Source organism: Pestalotiopsis fici (genome assembly GCF_000516985.1).
Source record: "Pestalotiopsis fici W106-1 unplaced genomic scaffold PFICI_Scf_3, whole genome shotgun sequence".
NCBI classification, from domain to species: Eukaryota; Fungi; Ascomycota; class Sordariomycetes; order Amphisphaeriales; family Sporocadaceae; genus Pestalotiopsis; species Pestalotiopsis fici.
The window spans coordinates 4,395,662-4,413,252 of record NW_006917093.1 but is presented as its reverse complement, the minus strand read 5'-3'; the positions used below and the strand labels follow the sequence as shown (position 1 = coordinate 4,413,252).

Below are 17,591 nucleotides of genomic sequence, written 5' to 3'. Positions count from 1 at the left end.
ATCTGTTCTAATCCGCAAACAGCAGTCAAGCTGGGCGCATACATGTGTGTTCGGGTACGTGCATGAAGGGTAATATTGCAAGTCGACAGACCTTTTGTGCCTAATCTGACTTCTCTGCGGTCAAGTCTGTCAAGATCTAGGACAAAATATGACTCGTCTAATTGGAGACGCAGAGGCGAGTGTCTGAATCCTGACCAATCGACACAATGTGATTCAGGCAGCTATCCTCTTTTTAATAGGCAATACAAATTGGGGTGACATTTTGGAAATGTACTGATATTCATTGACAAGGCTCTCGAGTTTATTGACCCTACCCCGGCCCGAGACATGGGCAACTCGTAAAGTGACGCTCTGATGCGTCTTCCCTAGACGAGCATAGAATGGTCGCAAATGCTGATGAGTCGTGTCATTGAGCATTTCAAAAATATCGTGTACAATATTGCCCTATAGATTCAGTGCACAAGACTCGACTGCCGCCTTTGGGGATGACAACTGAGCTGGCTGTGCATAACCCTGGGCATGTGGTGCTTCGGTCCCAGCACGCGACGCTTGGGATTACGCTTAGATTGAAGCTTCTCCGAATACCGGATCAAAGCGGGTTGGCGCGAGGCATCACAAGAGTCGGCGGCTGTCTGCATGCACGAGATTCCAGCCGTGACGTCGAGTCGTCGCTATTGGAGATAAGTACCATGGGATAGATTTTGTGAAATATGCGCCCCTGAGTTTCAGATTGGAAAGTTGCCATGAGACTGTGAAAAGAGGGGGTGGTCCAGGGACGAACGACAAAAGTCTTTATTTGAGCACGGCAGGAAATGCGACCTCAGCCCACCCGAACTCGATTTGGTTTCTGGTGTGTGTACTTGCGAGCGCCCGAGACCACCATCCATTTCTGTGCGTGGTCGCACCAGCCTGACAAGCGACAGGACATGTGGCAGTGATTGCCAGGCAAGGGGCTGGACGCCGTGGGCTGTAGACCGTTGTATATTGACTGCATGATGATGTACGTGCAGTATGTACTCTTTCCGGTCGCAATCATGCTTGATGCTTGTACTGTACCGAGATGGAAAGAAAATATCAGCTGCGCGGTCGCACAAAAGGCAACCGGCATATCCTGGGGGCGACATATTGAGGAGGGGAGAGGAGAGGAGAGGTGATGAGGGTGTGAGATTCTCTCAAATCTATGAAAGATCTACCCACGTAATCAGTTGCCTGCACAGCAGACAGTAGTCGTAGCAATAGGCGAGCTGGAACTACCCCTTGTCCGCCTGCGCAAGACCCAAAAATGAGCTGCAAGGCCCTGGTTGGATATCCACCGATCTCCTTTGCGGATGGAGGATCCCACGATTTGATCTCGATTATCGTACCTTAGACCCAAAACGCGACGGGACTACTACAGGCTGGAATTATCCCGCGACCCGTAAACCCGCAGCCGCTCGAGGCAACCAGACGCGCCCGCCCTCTCGCCCTCACCCCGGGTAACCCAAGTCCCAGAGTGGTCACCCATCGGTACCAATCCCCTGGAACCGTGGCGTCCCAGGAGGGTATAGCGGCCGGCTTCTAAGTATCATCCATTGATCGACCGAATTTCCCGGGCAGGGTCACGCAGCCAATGAGCGTAGACATCACCCAGCCAGGTTCCAGGAAGGGGGTGTTATAGCGAGGGCGCATTCGTCTCGGTTCATTCGCCTTTCGGTCACGAGGGGGTGCAATGGGGGATTTGCGCCACATCAAGGAAACCCAGGTTGCCAGTAAAAAATCGATACACCTTGAAAATAATCCTTTAGCATGGGGATGGCTGCTTTGTGATAGCGGTGAAGAAGTGATACATGCCTATCCTTCGTTGTGCTGCCCACGAAAATCAAGCTGCGAAGACCGTGTATGACCGTGGCTTGGAACCAGATGGTCGGACAAGGCCGGCTTTCAAGTACTATTCTAGAAATCCGAACCTCTGGAGTATGGCAGGGACAAGGTCATGTTTTTGGTCCCTGAACGGGCTTGCGCTGTATGTTCACCTTTGCCCGCACGCACGCACGCACGCACGCACCCAAGGTATTGGAACTCGTCTGGGTTCCTTCAGACCAAGTGCAAGGATAGTGCTTGCTTTTTCTCTTGGCCACTCGGACATAGTGAAAGGTCAGGGAAGGATCTCCCTTCCGAGACAATCAATCAGGTAATGAGCCGGTTGGTCATGCTCATACTTGCTCTCTCGTTCGTTGCAAACCATTCTCTACGTAGAACGAAACCGAAATCCTCTCGTGCTCTCATTCTTTCACTTATCCGCCCAACAAGTTTGATCATGGCTTCAGCTGGTGGCTTTAGCAACGACCCAGGTCTCCTCGTTTCTACTTGTCAATCTGAATGTTTGTATGACCATATCTACACTGTTATTAAAATAACCCTCAAAATCGCATTTGTGATTATCATTGCCTTTTTAGCTCGATCATGGTGGCGACTACGACACGTCCCAGGCCCTTTTACGGCTGCAGTGGGTACTTTTCAATTCTGCAGGTCCAAAAACGACCATAATCGTCAGCTTGAGCTGGAGAAGCTATACTATGAATATGGTAAATCCTACTTCAAAGGGATGTTCCTGGGAACCATAGGGCTGACTGAAACTAACATTAGGAGATGTGGTCCGCACCGGGCCCAGCCGAATCGTGACCACCGATGTTCAAGCACTTCAGAGGCTGACGCCCATCATCTCAGCCCATGAGAGTGGCTTTCTTAGGCGTGTCTCACAAAATATCTCCATCTCATACTTTTCCCCGCACGAGTCGCTGGATGATGAGGAGCACGTACGCAAGTCTCTGGGAGCTCATATGGCCGTGGATATCGCCAAAGTTGCTGCGTGCATGGAAGATCATTGCAGGGTCCTCGTCGATACTATCAAGGAGGCATGTCTTTCTTCAGGGACGCGCTGTCATTTCTTGGACCCCACGTCTATGGCTCAAGAAATAACCCAACATGTTGCCGACCTCGGCGATTTGGATTTCTATGAGGCTATATATAATAAATATGCTGCCGGCCTTAACACACGACGGGCCCCAGCGAACCAACTGTACGGCCCAGTGCTCTGACACAGTACCTGCTTTGTGGCATACATACTAACCAGCCTACCTAGTCTTGCCACCATTAACTACATGGCAACCACTATGCAGAACACTCTGACCAGGATCATTGCATCTCCTGTTACTTACGCAAGACTGCGAGAAGAAATCGATGGCTCACAAGACTACTCCACTGTTTTGTCGCCTGTACAAGATGATAAGGGTTGTAAGTCCTATCTCCAGGCAGTTATAAGAGAAGGGATACGATTGTTCCCGGCCAGGATCAATCCCCTCTATACGGTGCCCGAAGATGGTGCAACCATCGGCGGCCATCGCATTCCATCTGGCATCACGGTCGCTCTGAATAACACGGCTTTGATGCATTCGAAGAGGATATGGGGAGCCGACGCGGATTTGTTCCGGCCAGAACGTTGGCTCGAGGCCACAGCTACGACGTTTGCCACCATGCATCAAGCATTGATAGCGCCATGGGGTGTCGGAGAGAATGCGACATTGCACCAGATAGTCTACCAGGCAGCCCTCGGTGGGAGTGTTAGGGAAGTATGTGAAATCGAATTCCGGAACATTCTGAGCAAGTTTGAAAACTAACGAAAAGTCAAGATATTAAGGAATTTCGATCTTTCTATTAGTGTACCCCGGAATCCGACTGATTTATTGGACTCGAACTTTCTACAGTCGGATCTACGCGTAAGACTGGCTCCAAGGGCACATAGTCAAGTATGGGAAAAAGAAAACTTCCAGGAGGATGAGGGATAATGAATCCAATTGGGTCCGAGGCTAAACCCCATATACCTTACTCCGAGTCAGATAGCTCAAAATCATCATCGTCGTCGTCGTCTTCCGATGATTTGATTTGTGTTGTTCGAGTTCGTCGTCGGTTCGTGGCCCGAGGTTTAGCTTTTGCTTTTGCTTTAGGTTTTGCAACCTTTCGCTGTGCTCTTTTCGGTGGCTTGATGTCCTCGTCCTCCATGTCTTCGTTGTTCTCTTCCTCATCGCCCTTGTCTTCTGGGCTTCCTTCATGATACCGTGATATGGCAAGTCCGGAGAAGTCTCTGGGTTTCTCGACCGAATCGCCGTGGTCGACTTCAAGGGTATCCACGCCCTCGGCATCATGAGCGCCTGAGAAATAACTTGATGTTTGCTTTGGTTGATCGCCCGGCTCCTCCTCGTCGTAACCTTCTGGCAAGAACCCTCCCGCCATATCCTCGTCGTGTTCGGACATCTTCATGAATCCACCTTCTCCTGCATCGTCTTCATCGCTTCCCCGTAAGTCGACAATGGTCTTCGTCTGTTTGTCCTCTAGATGGCCGTATTCTTTTTCTATTCTAGCTGCAATGCGCATGCCCATGAGCAGTTTTCTCCACATTCCTAGAGCCGCCTTGCGCCTCTTCTCGTCCTCTTTTCTCTTTCGCTCGGCCTCGTCCTTTTCAATCTCTTCGAGCACCTTGTCTTCATGTTCCTCGGCCACTACCACTCCTTGAATGACGGGGACTGCCATTCGATGCCCAAACTCGAAACCAACTACGGCTTCGGCGTAGTCAATGCCTAGCCGCTTGCAAACCCGAACGGCACCACGGTAAGGCAAATGAATGGCTCCTTCGGGACACATGTGCTCTGCAAACATATCAATGTTGCCATAGTCATTCTTCGGAATCACGCCATTCTCAATCGGTGGCGGGATGATCCAGTCCGTCTGCTCCTCGCTGTAGAGAGGTTGTAGTACCTTTTCTCCAGTCCTGGCTTCAGCTTCCGCGATTTCTCTGCGTCTATTCGTGGTCGCCGCTCGATAGGGAGCATGTTTCAACGGCTCAGCCCCTAGCACAGGTGCCCGGCCTTGCTTGTGCCATGTCTCGGCAGACTTGACAGCGACAACATCCTTGCGTAGGTACACATCCTCCTCCTCAACTTTACCGCCCTTGACCTTGTTGCGGAAGACCTTGACTGGTTTTGCCGAGGGTAGGAGGGCTTCTTCGCGCTTGAGGTGCCTTTGAAGAACAAATTCCTTGGAACTCTTGAAGTACTGCAAAGTCTCCTCCCCTTCCTTGACTTCCTTCTTCTCTGGGACTGCCGGCTTCAAATCTGTAGCATCTTCCCATTGATCCAACTCAGTGACTGGGTACTTGAGTGTGCCACGGACGTATCCGCTGAGGGCAAATTTGAACCAGTCAAACTTTTCGTAGCGCTTGATCTTGCCATGTCTGTTGTAGATGGGGATCTTCTCGACTCCCATACGAGAGCCCTTGGTGCGACCTGGAAAGAGTTGTTTTCTCAGATACCGAACCGTGACATCCTTGGCAGTGCCATCCTGGGAATGAGCAACGGTATATGCCATGATCTGTTTTGCCTTGTCTGCTTTGGCACCGCGAGGCTCCAATGATTCAACGAGTTCTCGATTGGTGCCAACGATGGACTTTACTATAGCATCAACTGGTAGCCACTTCTTCGTAACAGGAGACAATACTTCGGTCCAGTAGATAGGAAAGTCGAGATCTTTGTCGTAAATCTTGAGTGCGGCTTTGGGCTTTTTGAAATCTGCCGTGACATCGACAACGGAATTGTCGTCACTATCGTCATCACTAATAGGCTCTAGATATTCGTCTGAATCGTCCAAGTCCATTTTGAGTGAATCCTTGTCGTTCTTCCTGGTCCGGCGACTCGTGGGACGCGCTGGCGTCTTTCTTGTCTTTGCGGCCGCCTGAGACTTTTTGGCGTTCGTCTTGATAGGAGTCGCGGTGCCATTAGTCGAGGCATCGCCCACAGCCTTTTCTTCATCTGCCTCCTCGGATTTGCTCCAACCAAACCCTAATGACTGTAGGTTTGCAACCATTCGAGCTTCGAGACCAATGCCTCTCAACAAGGCCGTGAAGAGTTGCGCACCCACATCTCGACTGCCTTCGCACTTTCGCGCATGCGTTCTGAAATCTTCCAAATTATGGATTTTCTCACCAAACCTTTCAGGGTCGTGCTCTTCCTCTTCGAATGCAACCCTCCACTTGGCTAGTCTCCTCACATCCATGTAGCCTTTCTTTCGCAGTCCTGGCGCTGTAGTTGTGAATCTCTGTTTCCACCACGCAGATAGAGACTTCATGAGCCTAAAAAGAGGATCACCATGGGACATATTGGGGACACCATTTTCAAGTCGATCAGCAGCATCGCTCCAATCTCTGGTAGACTTGGAAGCTGGTTGCTTTCCTCTCGACCTGGCCGTCTTTCCTTTGGTGGTCGATTTTCCACGAGCTCCAGACTTTGATGTTGGCGCTGCTTTTTCCTCCACAGCGTCATCCTTTTCAAGTCCACTATTGGTGCGCCAACGGTCAACTTCCTCCCAGAGTCGTGGCGTCAGATGTGATATCATGGTCGCCTGAACTTCTGGGTCACAGAGCCAAGAGTTGCGAGTTGCGTTATGCCAAAGAAGATATTGGACGTGAATGCAGTGCGTAACATTACGTATTTGCTTTTCGCGCTTCGATGGTCCCTTCTTCGACATCTCAGATGCCAAAGGTACATGACTATTCCGGTACAATGTGAGTTCTAGATCACCCGAGATGACAGGCTCCACTTCGAGCTGAGGTTCATGGTTCGGAACGTCCTCGAACTCAATATCCTCATCGTCATCTTCATCGTCCGACTCTTTCACAGATTGCGCATCAACCTTTTGCCTCTTGGCTGATGGTACGTCTTCAAATTCGACATCAGAGTCTGATAGTGAGCTAAGTGAGCTACTGTCGTCATCGTCCACCATTTTCTGCAATGCAGATTTCGTCTTGTCGGCAGATCTTTTCTTGTCGCTAGTATTGAGATCCTCAAACACCGTGGATTTCCTCGGTGGCACAACTCCATTGGGTGTGCTTGACTTGGAGCTCTTGCCTGCCTTCTTGGCCCCATTGCCACCTTCGGGCGACGGCGTGCGTAGCCTCTTGCGAGGTAGATGAGGCGGCATTGTATCGACAAACTACATTTGTTGTTTTGGCATGAAAATTAAACAGTGAAAGTAGCTTTGCGTGTCTCCTGCAACGCGAACAAGCGCCAGGCACGCAGCATCATCGAAACGCGGAAACATGTGACCTCATTGATTTTCTATTGATTGCATGTCAAGCGGCCAGTAGGCCGCTAACGTCGCTAAATTGGGGCACCCGAAAGGCCGGGAACGAGAATAGGTTAGCGATCTGGTAGCGCCACTGAACCCCGCGATTCGTGCTCTGAATGCAGCCCCTGGCCCTGTGACTCAGGCGCTTGACCTGACCTGGGGCTTCTGCGATCATTCGAGACCCTTCTCCGCCAACTCGCATAAGCAGCTTGCGCATCATCGCAGCCTTGCCTCCTGAGCCGCCTCATTCACTGTCGAGTTGAATCCGCCAATCTACCAAGTACCGAAGGAGTGTTCAGAACATAGCCATCAGTCAGCAGGGCTTACGCAATTACCTTTCCCTCAGCGACATTATATTATCACTCTATCAATAGACATACCCATACTATATATACCCGGGGTCGCCTTCACAATCACCCAAGATGGCGTCCTCATCCTCCGACAATACAGAATCCTCCTACGTCAAGATGGATACAGCCGATGCCACCTTGATCGGAAAGCATTGTCAGTACTCGTACTGCAATCAACTCGACTTCCTCCCTTTCTTCTGCCAGTCCTGCAAGGGGACCTTCTGCCTTGACCACCGAACCGAGACGGCACATACATGCGCGAATGCAGGCGAATGGGCGCGGCGGCGGCGCGAGGCCGAGCTGGCGAAACCCAGCGCTGGTGAGGGAAAACGGATGCGCGATTTGGTCCAACAAAAACCATGTGCTGCGCAAGACTGCAAGACAACCGTAGGCACTAGTCTTGTCCCTGGTGTGCACTGCGACCGCTGCAACAGGGACTACTGCCTCAAACACCGCCTGGGCGAAGAACACGATTGCAAGAACCTGACGCCCATCGGCGCGCGGCCGGCTCAAGTCGATTTCGGACGTGAGGCGCGCTCCGCCTTGTCTAGACTCAAGGCTTGGGGCGCCTCGCGCAAGGAGGCTGCCTCCCGGGCACTGCCCAAACCCAAGCCAAGCACTGCCAGTCAGAGAATAGTCGCCGTGAACCAACTCAAAAAGACTGCCAAGGGTGACGCCAAACTTGCTCCTGAGAAGAGAGTCTACCTGTTTGTTGAGGCCGAAGCCGAGACGACTACAGCCAAGTTTCCCAAGGGTCAGTTCTTCTTTAGCAAAGACTGGGTTGTGGGTCGTCTGCTCGACTCGGCAGCAAAGGGTCTTCAAGTTGAAAACGTAAACAATTCAAGCGCCGACGAGAAGGATAAGCTTCGGGTATTCCATATCGAAGGAGGGCGAGTTCTAGAATATAACGAGAAGGTCGGTTCAGCCCTAACGAGCGGTAACACTGTTGTTCTGCTCAGAGGTGTTGGGCCGGCACAGGAGGACCTCATCAAGATGTAAAGGATGACATTTTTGAGTTATGGGATGTTTTAACTTTAGAGCGACATCAATATTGCATTTTCAGGCGTCCGGGAGCATGATCTAGTCGTTGATACAGCGACTAGCTCACATGGTTTAGCATTTGAAATAATTACACTTTTGAGATTTGTTACTCTTTTACACATGTACATCCCTAACTCGCTAGTGTAGCGCTTGCTCCGTGTGTATTTCAAAAGAAGAGCTGAGTAAACTCCAAAAACGCCCGTGTCCCTCTTCACCACTTTTTCTCGATGAGTAATGTAGTACCTCACAGCTCCTTCTCCTTGGGTCTCTTTGACAATTGCTCTTCTCGGCCTGTAGTCGGCAAATTGCCCACGGCAGCCTGTCCACCATAAAGCGAGAATCCTTTGTGGAATATCCACTCGACCGCGTTTTCGACGGGATGATCGAAAAGATAAGGAAGCGTGGGTACAACGGCCAATCCCAGACCGATCGGGCCCCAAGTCCTCAACTTTGTATTCTTCACATTCTTCAAGGCACGGCCAGAATACCTGACCACGCTGTGGATAGTGAATGCGGGAAGGCCCATACTTGCCACGCTCTGGAAGATACCTCGCTGCAGCATAACAGTTCGATAGTCTTCTAGAGGTGCCACCACACCGGGCTCCTTCCTGACAAGTGCGCCAGCCTGAGGTTCATTGCTCAAGCCTGTCGCTTTGAGTTGCTGCTCGCTAAGCACCAGCTCGGGATTGAGCTTGCGCTGATTTTGCCAGTATGCCTTGTAACCCTCATAACTGACATCTCCCAGAATATACGTCCACGAGATACCATAGGCACTCCTCACCAGCCAAGGGTGGGCCACGGGCCGAAACGACTCGCCAATGTCGGATGTATATGCAACATATCGGTGCGCAGAGAGCATAATGGTGCGCAAACGGTTCGCGTAGGCGGCATATCGCCAGTTGGACTCGGTCGAATCAGGCACGTAGCCGTCAACTAGTTCATCGTACCACGAATCATCGTGATCGTGCTTGTCGACGATCTTCTGAAGATTCCGGGACAGCTTCTTGCGCTCCGGGAGATGGCTGGGATCGAAACTTGAGGTGTTGGCGCTTTCCTTGGGAACGTTTTTGGACTCGACTGGCTCGATTGGTTGACCTGTGACGGGAGCCGACGAAGCAGCTTGGGGAGCTTGCTTGTCCTCCGCCGTACCTTTTCCCCACCACGGCATGGTGATCGTTTTGTGGTGGTTATTCGAAAAGTTTTGGTGAATATGTATATCGTCGACCAAAAACAGAACACTCAAGCCACCTGTCTACTATATTTCGAGACGCAAACGTGACGAACGGCCCTTTGGGAGTGGTGGGAAGTGGATGAACAGGGAAGATGTCGTAAGATGGGTGTGGGCTGCTCGGTAATGGAACGCACGACAGAGCTCCAGCGCTGGAGCTGGCTTGGCGGGAGCTTGGATGCGCAAGTCCGGGGAGTGAGTAAGGTGACGTTATTGGGCACCCGCACCCGGGCCTAGTCTCCACTTCCATCTGGAAGCTCGTCGCATGATCCCGGCTACTGCCGATGTGACCGAGTGAATCCTGGATGGGCCTCTGTCGTCGGCCTTTCCTTGTTCCGATGACTTCCGACATTGCTTACCTAAGGCAGTCGCTGGTCAGTGCACCCTCACGCAAATTGGAGCTTGAGCAGTTTTGAAGGGTCGACAACAACCTCACTATCCGAAACATATCGCAATCCCCTCCGAACCACTTCTTTCGAGGACAAACCCATCCCAAGCCGCCAAGATGGTCCAGACATACAGCATCCTCGGCCGCCAGGTCGGCTCGCACTACGTCAGTCATCTCCCCTGAATCATCTTGTCGCCCCATTGTCGCATCTACTTCGACACGTTCTGGCGACCGCCACCCCCCAGTAACCGAACGATCAATTGACTGACACATGTCCCTGAACAGCTTGCCATGGGCGTCCTGACCGCTCTCTTCGGTGGTACCTACGCCGCCGTTGGTGGTGGCAGCAAGGCCTCGGCTGCCGTCAAGACTCCCCCGATCAACGCATCCAGCTCCGACGAGGAGAGCTTCATCAAGTGCGCATTCTCCGAACCCACGCTGGCAACCGCCGCAGTTATACTCACATTATACACACAGGAACTTCCTGGACCAGGCGAACAAGGACGAGAAGGCCAAGCACTAGACTACCGGCATTGTATGAATTGATGGGTTCCGGGTCGACCTGAGAAGGGTTACTGGCTCGGCTGTACATGTATAGACGCGGTTATATCGGAAGAAGCATGATCATATGAATCAAGCACCGAGTTCTGAGCACACTTTCGAATACCATCAAACCTTTCTCGAGCCATTGACTCTTGGATTCTTTTACTGGGATGTGCGGCATTTCAACTGGCGCCGGAACAAACTATTGACATTCTAGGTACGATGAACCAACACACGACATCTCCGGACCGGCAACTTTCGATATCCAACGAGACACAAGAGCAGTTGAATGCCGTTTTCTCGCAGCGTCTCGATCGAAACCTTAAACTTCAACTTCTAATGGCTTGCCCTCAATTGGATACCATCGAACGGCTCTTGAGTTGATTTGCAAGGCTTGAGAGAATTTGAGCTTGGGGGTGACCGAATGGAATACGATGCGGTGGACTGAGGAATGAGGGAATTCAACACCGCCACTCGTGTCCCAGGATCCATCGAAGTTCGAGTTGCCGATATCGGTGTTCCTTTGCCAATCCGGTCCGAGTTGGCTGTCCGTAAGCAATCCTGCAAGCAATGAGCCTGTTGAAGTCGGCTACTTTGTCCATAACTACACGATCCGATTTTGGCGATTTCCAATGCACTGATGTGGCTGTCCTTGCGATAATCACTTGTTCTTCCTTCGTCCTCGTGGAACTCGTCGAATAATGCATAGCGACGTATACTACCTAATGTGTGCAGTCGTATGGGCTTCACTTTGACATGACAGCTTCGCAGAGCCCAGATCATGATAAACTTCATGTTTAGATCCCACTCACTGTTGACCGGCTTGGTCGTGTCCAACGTCCCAATCATAATCAACCAGCGGGTCAAGAAAACAGATAATGACGTCGTGGAAGGGTCTTCGAACCTCCAGCCAATGGAGTCGGGGCCGGTGAGTCTTTACAGCCTCAGTTGTGCGAGGATTTGCAGCGAAAGTTATCCATTGTAAAGTAAAACAACAGCACATCTGGTTTGCCTAGCAAAAATTACCTTGACAGTGAGGTCTCCGCGGAGAAGTCACCTCAAGGTCCTTACAACTTGGCCCTTTCTCTCACTTTCCATGTATGCTTCAGCTGACGAGAACAGAGTGATGCGACAACGTGCCTAAATGAAGCTTGCCGCAACCATGATCACGAGAGAGGGGAGGAAGGGTCGATGTAGTATCCGGGACCCTCGATACCTTTTCCTCTGCTGAACTTACACGGAGTTACGGGAATGCCACACGAACATAAGGCCGAGTTACCGTCAGTAGACTAAGACATTTCAGATATTGTTGCCGATTTGTCTATTCTACTCTAAGAACTTTGAGCCACCCTTGTTCGGTTGAAGTCTATTTGGGATTGGGCAGAGGGGCACAAGTGCTATCCTTGCGAATTGGCCTGGCGAATCAACCGAAACAGCGCTCATCATATGTCTTGACAATTATGATAACATGGATACCTTGTTCGTCGGCCTGATGCACAAGAATACTGTTCAGATGATTAATCTCGTGATATTCACAGGTCAAAAAAGAGGCTGCATACTTGAGCCTGGCAGCCGTACCTTTGCCCAACTCTGCCATATGTCGTAGCGATGCCTCCCTGTCTTTTTCTATTCTTGAAGGCCTCGGGAGTCTCCCTGCTGGGTTTCGACCTTGAATGATTACCATACATTTACTAGTTGACTAGCATTTTTGGAGGGGAAGACTTCAGGCGGCACCTTTGCCATAATTATCACCAGACACCCTGCCATGACTGCATTATTCACATCAGCATTACCGCACACCGCATAACTTCTCATGAAGTTCTGTAGGGAAAGTGCACGATTTAGTGTGTCACATCATCTCAAGATCACAAGTCGATAACATAGATGCATGCGTGCCTCATTGACGGGGTCTGACCAAGCCAAAGGATAGAATTATGGTTCAAGACATGATCGCTTTTGGCGCATGACAGACTTCGGGTGCCTGACATATTATTAATGAACGGATCCCAAAAGTGGATTGTGTTTATTATATCTACCAAGGAAAAGATATAATGCGGTTCGTCGAAAACAATTCTTGGCGGCTCAATGGTCTTGAGCAGATGGCGCGCACGACTATCTAAGACGATTCGTTGCCCCTTCATACCATCATGTCCTTGGATTTAGTCTTTCAGACCGCTTGAGTGAGTTAAAAAGATGTCTACAAGCTATGCGTCTAACAATAGTCCTTGTTTTATGGGCGACCCAGGTCGGTCCCGGCTGGGCAAAATATGCACACAAAAATGAGCTTCGCCGAGTGCCAGGCAATGACACACAATTGAAATCGACTCAATGTTCTAATCTTACTCGCACCTATCTGACGTTATATATGACGACGTTCATCACAACAATCACGTCTAGAGAAGCAAATGGAAGCCCGCAAGTTGGCACCACGAAAGTCGCAACAGGCTACGATGGTAAGTATGCCAATCTACTGCACCAGTTGAGATTGGGACCCTGATTGACACGTACTGACATTCTGCAGCATCAATAGGATCTAGACATGGACACGGTATTTCGAGTCAGCCAAGTCCTTTCAATCCTTATGGAGTCCATTCTCCTCATACTAGTATGGTTGGGGAAGAAAATGACAATGGTTTGACCATGGCTATGGTTACGAAAGTTGTGACGACTGACAGCCATGGGGTGAAAAGTACTATCACTCTCACATTAACATCAGATATCAAGTCTGATGGAGTCACCACGACTATGTCGACTTCTTCTTCCCGAACTCCCGGGTCTCCCTCAAGTGCAAGGGTATCTACAACGACACCTATTCTCACCACAACAATCAGTCCCCCAATAAGCATCGTCACATCAATAGAGTCAGCCACGCGTACAGAAACTTCCAGCTTGTTGAGTACGTCAGGGATGCCAATAGAGGAAGCAACGATGCCTTTCGTCATCCTTGGCTTGCAACTTGCAACAGAGAGTGCCCCGGTCACAAGCACTGCCGCGCCCATTCAGAGACGTCAGTCGAAATCCCTCATCAAAGGATATGTTGGTGTAGAAGCTGAAACGATCACTGGCATCTGCGGAAGAGCCATTCTCTTTCAAAGAAAAGGTGGGCAGTTAATCAGGGGCCGTCGACCAATCTCGGTAGATCCCGGTATTGCCTTCATCGATATAGCGACTTATTCGGTGGGAAGTCTCAGCACCGAATTTTCTATTGAAAATGGCCTGCTTTATTGGAGAAACTCGCAATTCTTTGGCGGTTTCGCCAGATTCTGTTTGGCTAGCAGAGGAGTTATTTATGCCCTGTTTAGCGATGCAGTCATTGAAAACTGCGTCATCATCAATCTTGTTGTATTTGAAGGTGAGTTGTGGCACAAGAGTATCAATGAGTATAGTATACTAATGACGCTTGACAGAGGCTCAGTGTCAGGACCTCGTTCCCGTTTCCACAATGGGCCAAAGCATAAGCCCAACGATTAGTTTACTGGATACTCATTCTTCTTCATTAAGCATACCGAACTTGGCCACATCTATTTCGATGCCCACAGATCCGAGGTCAACAAGCAGCGAGCAGTTTTCGGAGACAAATTCAATTGATTCGCTTGAGACTTCATCCCTTCTGCTCAGCACTCCGGAGACATCAAGCGGACTAGGTAATACTGTTGATGGGGACTCGACCTCACAATCTGGAGTTTCGTCATTGAGTTTGCCGCCGCTTCCATCTACCGCTATCTCGCCAGCGGTCTCCAATGTAACGACTTTTGAGTTTACCAACTTGTCTTCGACCACAAGTCTAGGATTATCGTCCATGGAACGCAGCCTTCTGCCTTCCTTGACTACCGGCCTTGTATCAAGTGATTCGCCAATTAGTGCAACCCAGGTTGATGCCACTGATATCAGCACAGGAAGCACAAAAATCAGTCCAAATATCATATCGGAGCTGTCTACCATCCTGTCCGAGCCACCAATCCAATTCTCAACAACTGATACGACGAGCAGTATCGATATAAGTACCGAGAAAACGGGCACAACTAAGAGCAGCATCTCAGCCACCAGCTTGGTAGTTTCTCTGATCTTGTCCAGCTCGGCAACTTTATCCAGTGATACCTCAAGCTTCACGTCACAAGATTGGACTTTCGTATCTTCAACTATACTCACCATGGATGGCCAACAATCCAGCTCTGTGCCAATGATTTCTCCAATCTTGACAAGTAATACAGAGACTGGGCCGCTGAGCTCATCTTTAGATCTTGACTCACCTTCCACCGCGAGTGATGGCTCCAGTTCACCCTTGACAACTGAAAGCGTAGCTACAGATTCGACGCTATCCAGTCTCTCACTATCTTTGACCACTTCTCTCCCGGCTTCGGAAGAGAGCCAATCAACGATCTTGGAAAGCATGCCATCGTCAAGCTCAGATTTCCCCACCACTGAGTTATCCAGGTCAGAAAATCCAAACACGAGCGGAAACATATCGATCACAGATGTACGCGAGCCTTCCACCACAAATCCAACGAGCTCCACCATAACCCCGGAAAGTACACAATCATCTGTCCTCACCTCTGATGTTACTTTGACTAGCAATCAAGCAACGAGTATTGAAACATCCATGACCCATGGCGCTACCATGATTTCAGAAAATCCGAGCAACACCTTTATCTCCAAATTCTCCTCCGAATCCCTGACTCTATTCATTACATCGTCTCCGGAATTATCTAGCACTTTAGATTCCGCTAAGATATCAGGTCCTGAATTGACCTCTGTCATCGTTACGATATCTGAGCCTAGTACCACTAACCAAAATACCATACTGTCGTCAACCTTGCCATCGACGAGCACGCTATCGAGCATCACTTCGGTCCTCGAGCCCTCGGCATTGATTACCACCAACATCATACCAACCTCGACCACTCTTGAAGCTAGCTCAGAGTCAAGTGCCATCTCCAGCAGAGTTTCGATCATAGTACCAAGTCTTGAAGTATCCGAGGAGTCCACTACCCTGCCATCGTCGACCGTCGACGAAAGCTCGCTATCGAGCGCTGCATCGAGTGTTGAGTCGGGCATTATTTCGAGTATCTTCTCAAGCGTTGGTGTAACAGAAACGACATCCAGCACCTCAGAGATCAGTCTGCCATCAATGTCTTCCATTGGCTTTGACTTTGCCTCAGACCTCAGCCCCACCGCGTCGAGCTCGGACTTCATGTCACTTACTAGCGGTCTTCTATCATCAACTATGTCCGACACGACTATCATCACCAGTGCAGTGGTTAGCGATACATCTGATGTTATATCTAGCCGCACAACCAGTATTTCAGGCATGGAAGAATTTTCCGAAATCAGTAGTCTATTGTCGTCAATTTCTACAGCGGAAAGCGACCTTTCTTCAAGCCTTTCTATCTCAACATCCGATACCATGTCTATTAGTAACAACACGACTTTGAATACATTGCCAATAACTGATTCGAGTGGCCTATTATCATCTATATTTCCGAGGGAGAGCGAAACTTCCAGTATTATACCCGGTACTACATCTGATCTTGAGACTACTGTTACTTCAGACATTGGGTCTCCGGTTCTGTCGACAACATTCAGCTCAGTGCCAACATTGGTAACGAGTGACGTAGCGCCAACGTCTGATTTGACATCTTCGATCCCAAGTTTTCTTGACACATCAGTATTGATAACAACTGCGACCACGACCAGTGATACTATGCCAGAGAGTCTTCCTACTGAGATGTCTTCCGAAACCATCACAAGCGAAATCTCAACGACCTCGTTTCTCACCACAAACACTCCAATATCCCCTACTGACATATTCTCCACGAGCGGATTGCCCACAACTACAGATATTTCACAAACCATAAGCAACTCGGCTGCTGATCTTTCGTCCTCGATCACTTCGACAACAGAGACGGAGTCCTTGGCTGCACAGGCCTCTACGACTCTGCCTCCGCTCACAATTTCCGGCACATCGTCGGCCATTGATACTTCCAATATTCCAGACTCGAGTACAGAGTTCATCACGAGCGACTTAGAAAGTAGCTTAACAGATGACTTGCCGAGCATATTGGCCACGACAACTACATCACTGCTTCCCACTGACGAGACAACTTTTTCCATCGATACTACTTCTTTATTGTTTACATCTCCTTCATTCTCTTTGTCGACCAATTTGACTTCGATCACATCCACTCCATCAAGATCTGAAAGCCAATTTGGAAGCAGTTTCACAACCATACCAAGCCTCGTCACTCAAAGCTTGAGTACAGAGCTGGAACCTACTTTGTCGACTACAGTGCTACAACCGACCACCAGTTCCTCTACGGATGCAACGACATCGCTGCAGATTTCAGACCCTACAAGCTCACTTTCACCTACAACGATCAGCAATGATCTTACTTCACTTTCGTCGTCATTATCAAATTCAGCCACAAGCGAACTTGAAAGTACAATAACTACGGCCCCAACGACGAGCTCTAGCAGCACGGAATCGAGTACGAGCAATCCCTCAAGCACTATTTCCAGTGTCGCGAGTAGCACAACTGTCGTTACTCCACTTCCGACTGATAGTAGTCTATCAACTAGCATGGCCGAGACACTGACTACTAGCTCCTTACTGAGTACAATTTCTTCTATATCTAGCAGCATTTCGCAGTCCACCACCTCGTCAGATTCTCCCACGTCTGTTACTGAAGCCTCTACGACGAGTCCCTCTTCAAGCATCCTCTTGACAACGTCGGAAATTTCTTCGCCAACTTCAACATCTCTTTCCATCTCGCCATCTACTTCAGACTCTTCTTCGACATCATCGACCACAACTTCGGCTTCGAGCTCCATTTCAGAAACTAGCCGCACTTCGACGACGGAATTGTCAACCACATTCATAAAGACTTCC

At 49.8% G+C, this 17,591-nt stretch overlaps 7 protein-coding genes across 7 annotated transcripts; 3 read left to right on the top strand and 4 right to left on the bottom strand.

Moving 5' to 3' along the window:
* Positions 1-2,296: 2,296 nt before the first annotated feature.
* Positions 2,297-3,656, top strand: PFICI_05484 (uncharacterized protein; the record flags this gene model as incomplete). The annotated part of the gene is made up of 3 exons (XM_007834065.1): positions 2,297-2,564; positions 2,626-3,058; positions 3,122-3,656. The coding sequence occupies 3 exons, from the start codon at positions 2,297-2,299 to the stop codon at positions 3,654-3,656; spliced, it is 1,236 nt and encodes a 411-aa protein (XP_007832256.1).
* Positions 3,657-3,861: 205 nt separating this feature from the next.
* On the bottom strand, positions 3,862-7,008 carry PFICI_05483 (uncharacterized protein; the record flags this gene model as incomplete). Its single annotated transcript, XM_007834064.1, has 1 exon — positions 3,862-7,008. One exon carries the CDS (start codon positions 7,006-7,008, stop codon positions 3,862-3,864), a length of 3,147 nt encoding a protein of 1,048 aa, XP_007832255.1.
* Positions 7,009-7,577: 569 nt separating this feature from the next.
* PFICI_05482 (uncharacterized protein) lies at positions 7,578-8,504 on the top strand (the record flags this gene model as incomplete). Its single annotated transcript, XM_007834063.1, has 1 exon — positions 7,578-8,504. The coding sequence occupies one exon, from the start codon at positions 7,578-7,580 to the stop codon at positions 8,502-8,504; it is 927 nt and encodes a 308-aa protein (XP_007832254.1).
* A 286-nt stretch (positions 8,505-8,790) lies between these two features.
* On the bottom strand, positions 8,791-9,714 carry PFICI_05481 (uncharacterized protein; the record flags this gene model as incomplete). Its single annotated transcript, XM_007834062.1, has 1 exon — positions 8,791-9,714. One exon carries the CDS (start codon positions 9,712-9,714, stop codon positions 8,791-8,793), a length of 924 nt encoding a protein of 307 aa, XP_007832253.1.
* Positions 9,715-10,279: 565 nt separating this feature from the next.
* On the top strand, positions 10,280-10,685 carry PFICI_05480 (uncharacterized protein; the record flags this gene model as incomplete). The annotated part of the gene is made up of 3 exons (XM_007834061.1): positions 10,280-10,327; positions 10,448-10,578; positions 10,640-10,685. The coding sequence occupies 3 exons, from the start codon at positions 10,280-10,282 to the stop codon at positions 10,683-10,685; spliced, it is 225 nt and encodes a 74-aa protein (XP_007832252.1).
* Positions 10,686-14,188: 3,503 nt separating this feature from the next.
* Positions 14,189-15,898, bottom strand: PFICI_05479 (uncharacterized protein; the record flags this gene model as incomplete). Its single annotated transcript, XM_007834060.1, has 2 exons — positions 14,189-15,126; positions 15,508-15,898. The coding sequence occupies 2 exons, from the start codon at positions 15,896-15,898 to the stop codon at positions 14,189-14,191; spliced, it is 1,329 nt and encodes a 442-aa protein (XP_007832251.1).
* Positions 15,899-16,289: 391 nt separating this feature from the next.
* On the bottom strand, positions 16,290-16,678 carry PFICI_05478 (uncharacterized protein; the record flags this gene model as incomplete). The annotated part of the gene is made up of 2 exons (XM_007834059.1): positions 16,290-16,358; positions 16,556-16,678. The coding sequence occupies 2 exons, from the start codon at positions 16,676-16,678 to the stop codon at positions 16,290-16,292; spliced, it is 192 nt and encodes a 63-aa protein (XP_007832250.1).
* Between the last annotated feature and the right edge of the window lie 913 nt (positions 16,679-17,591).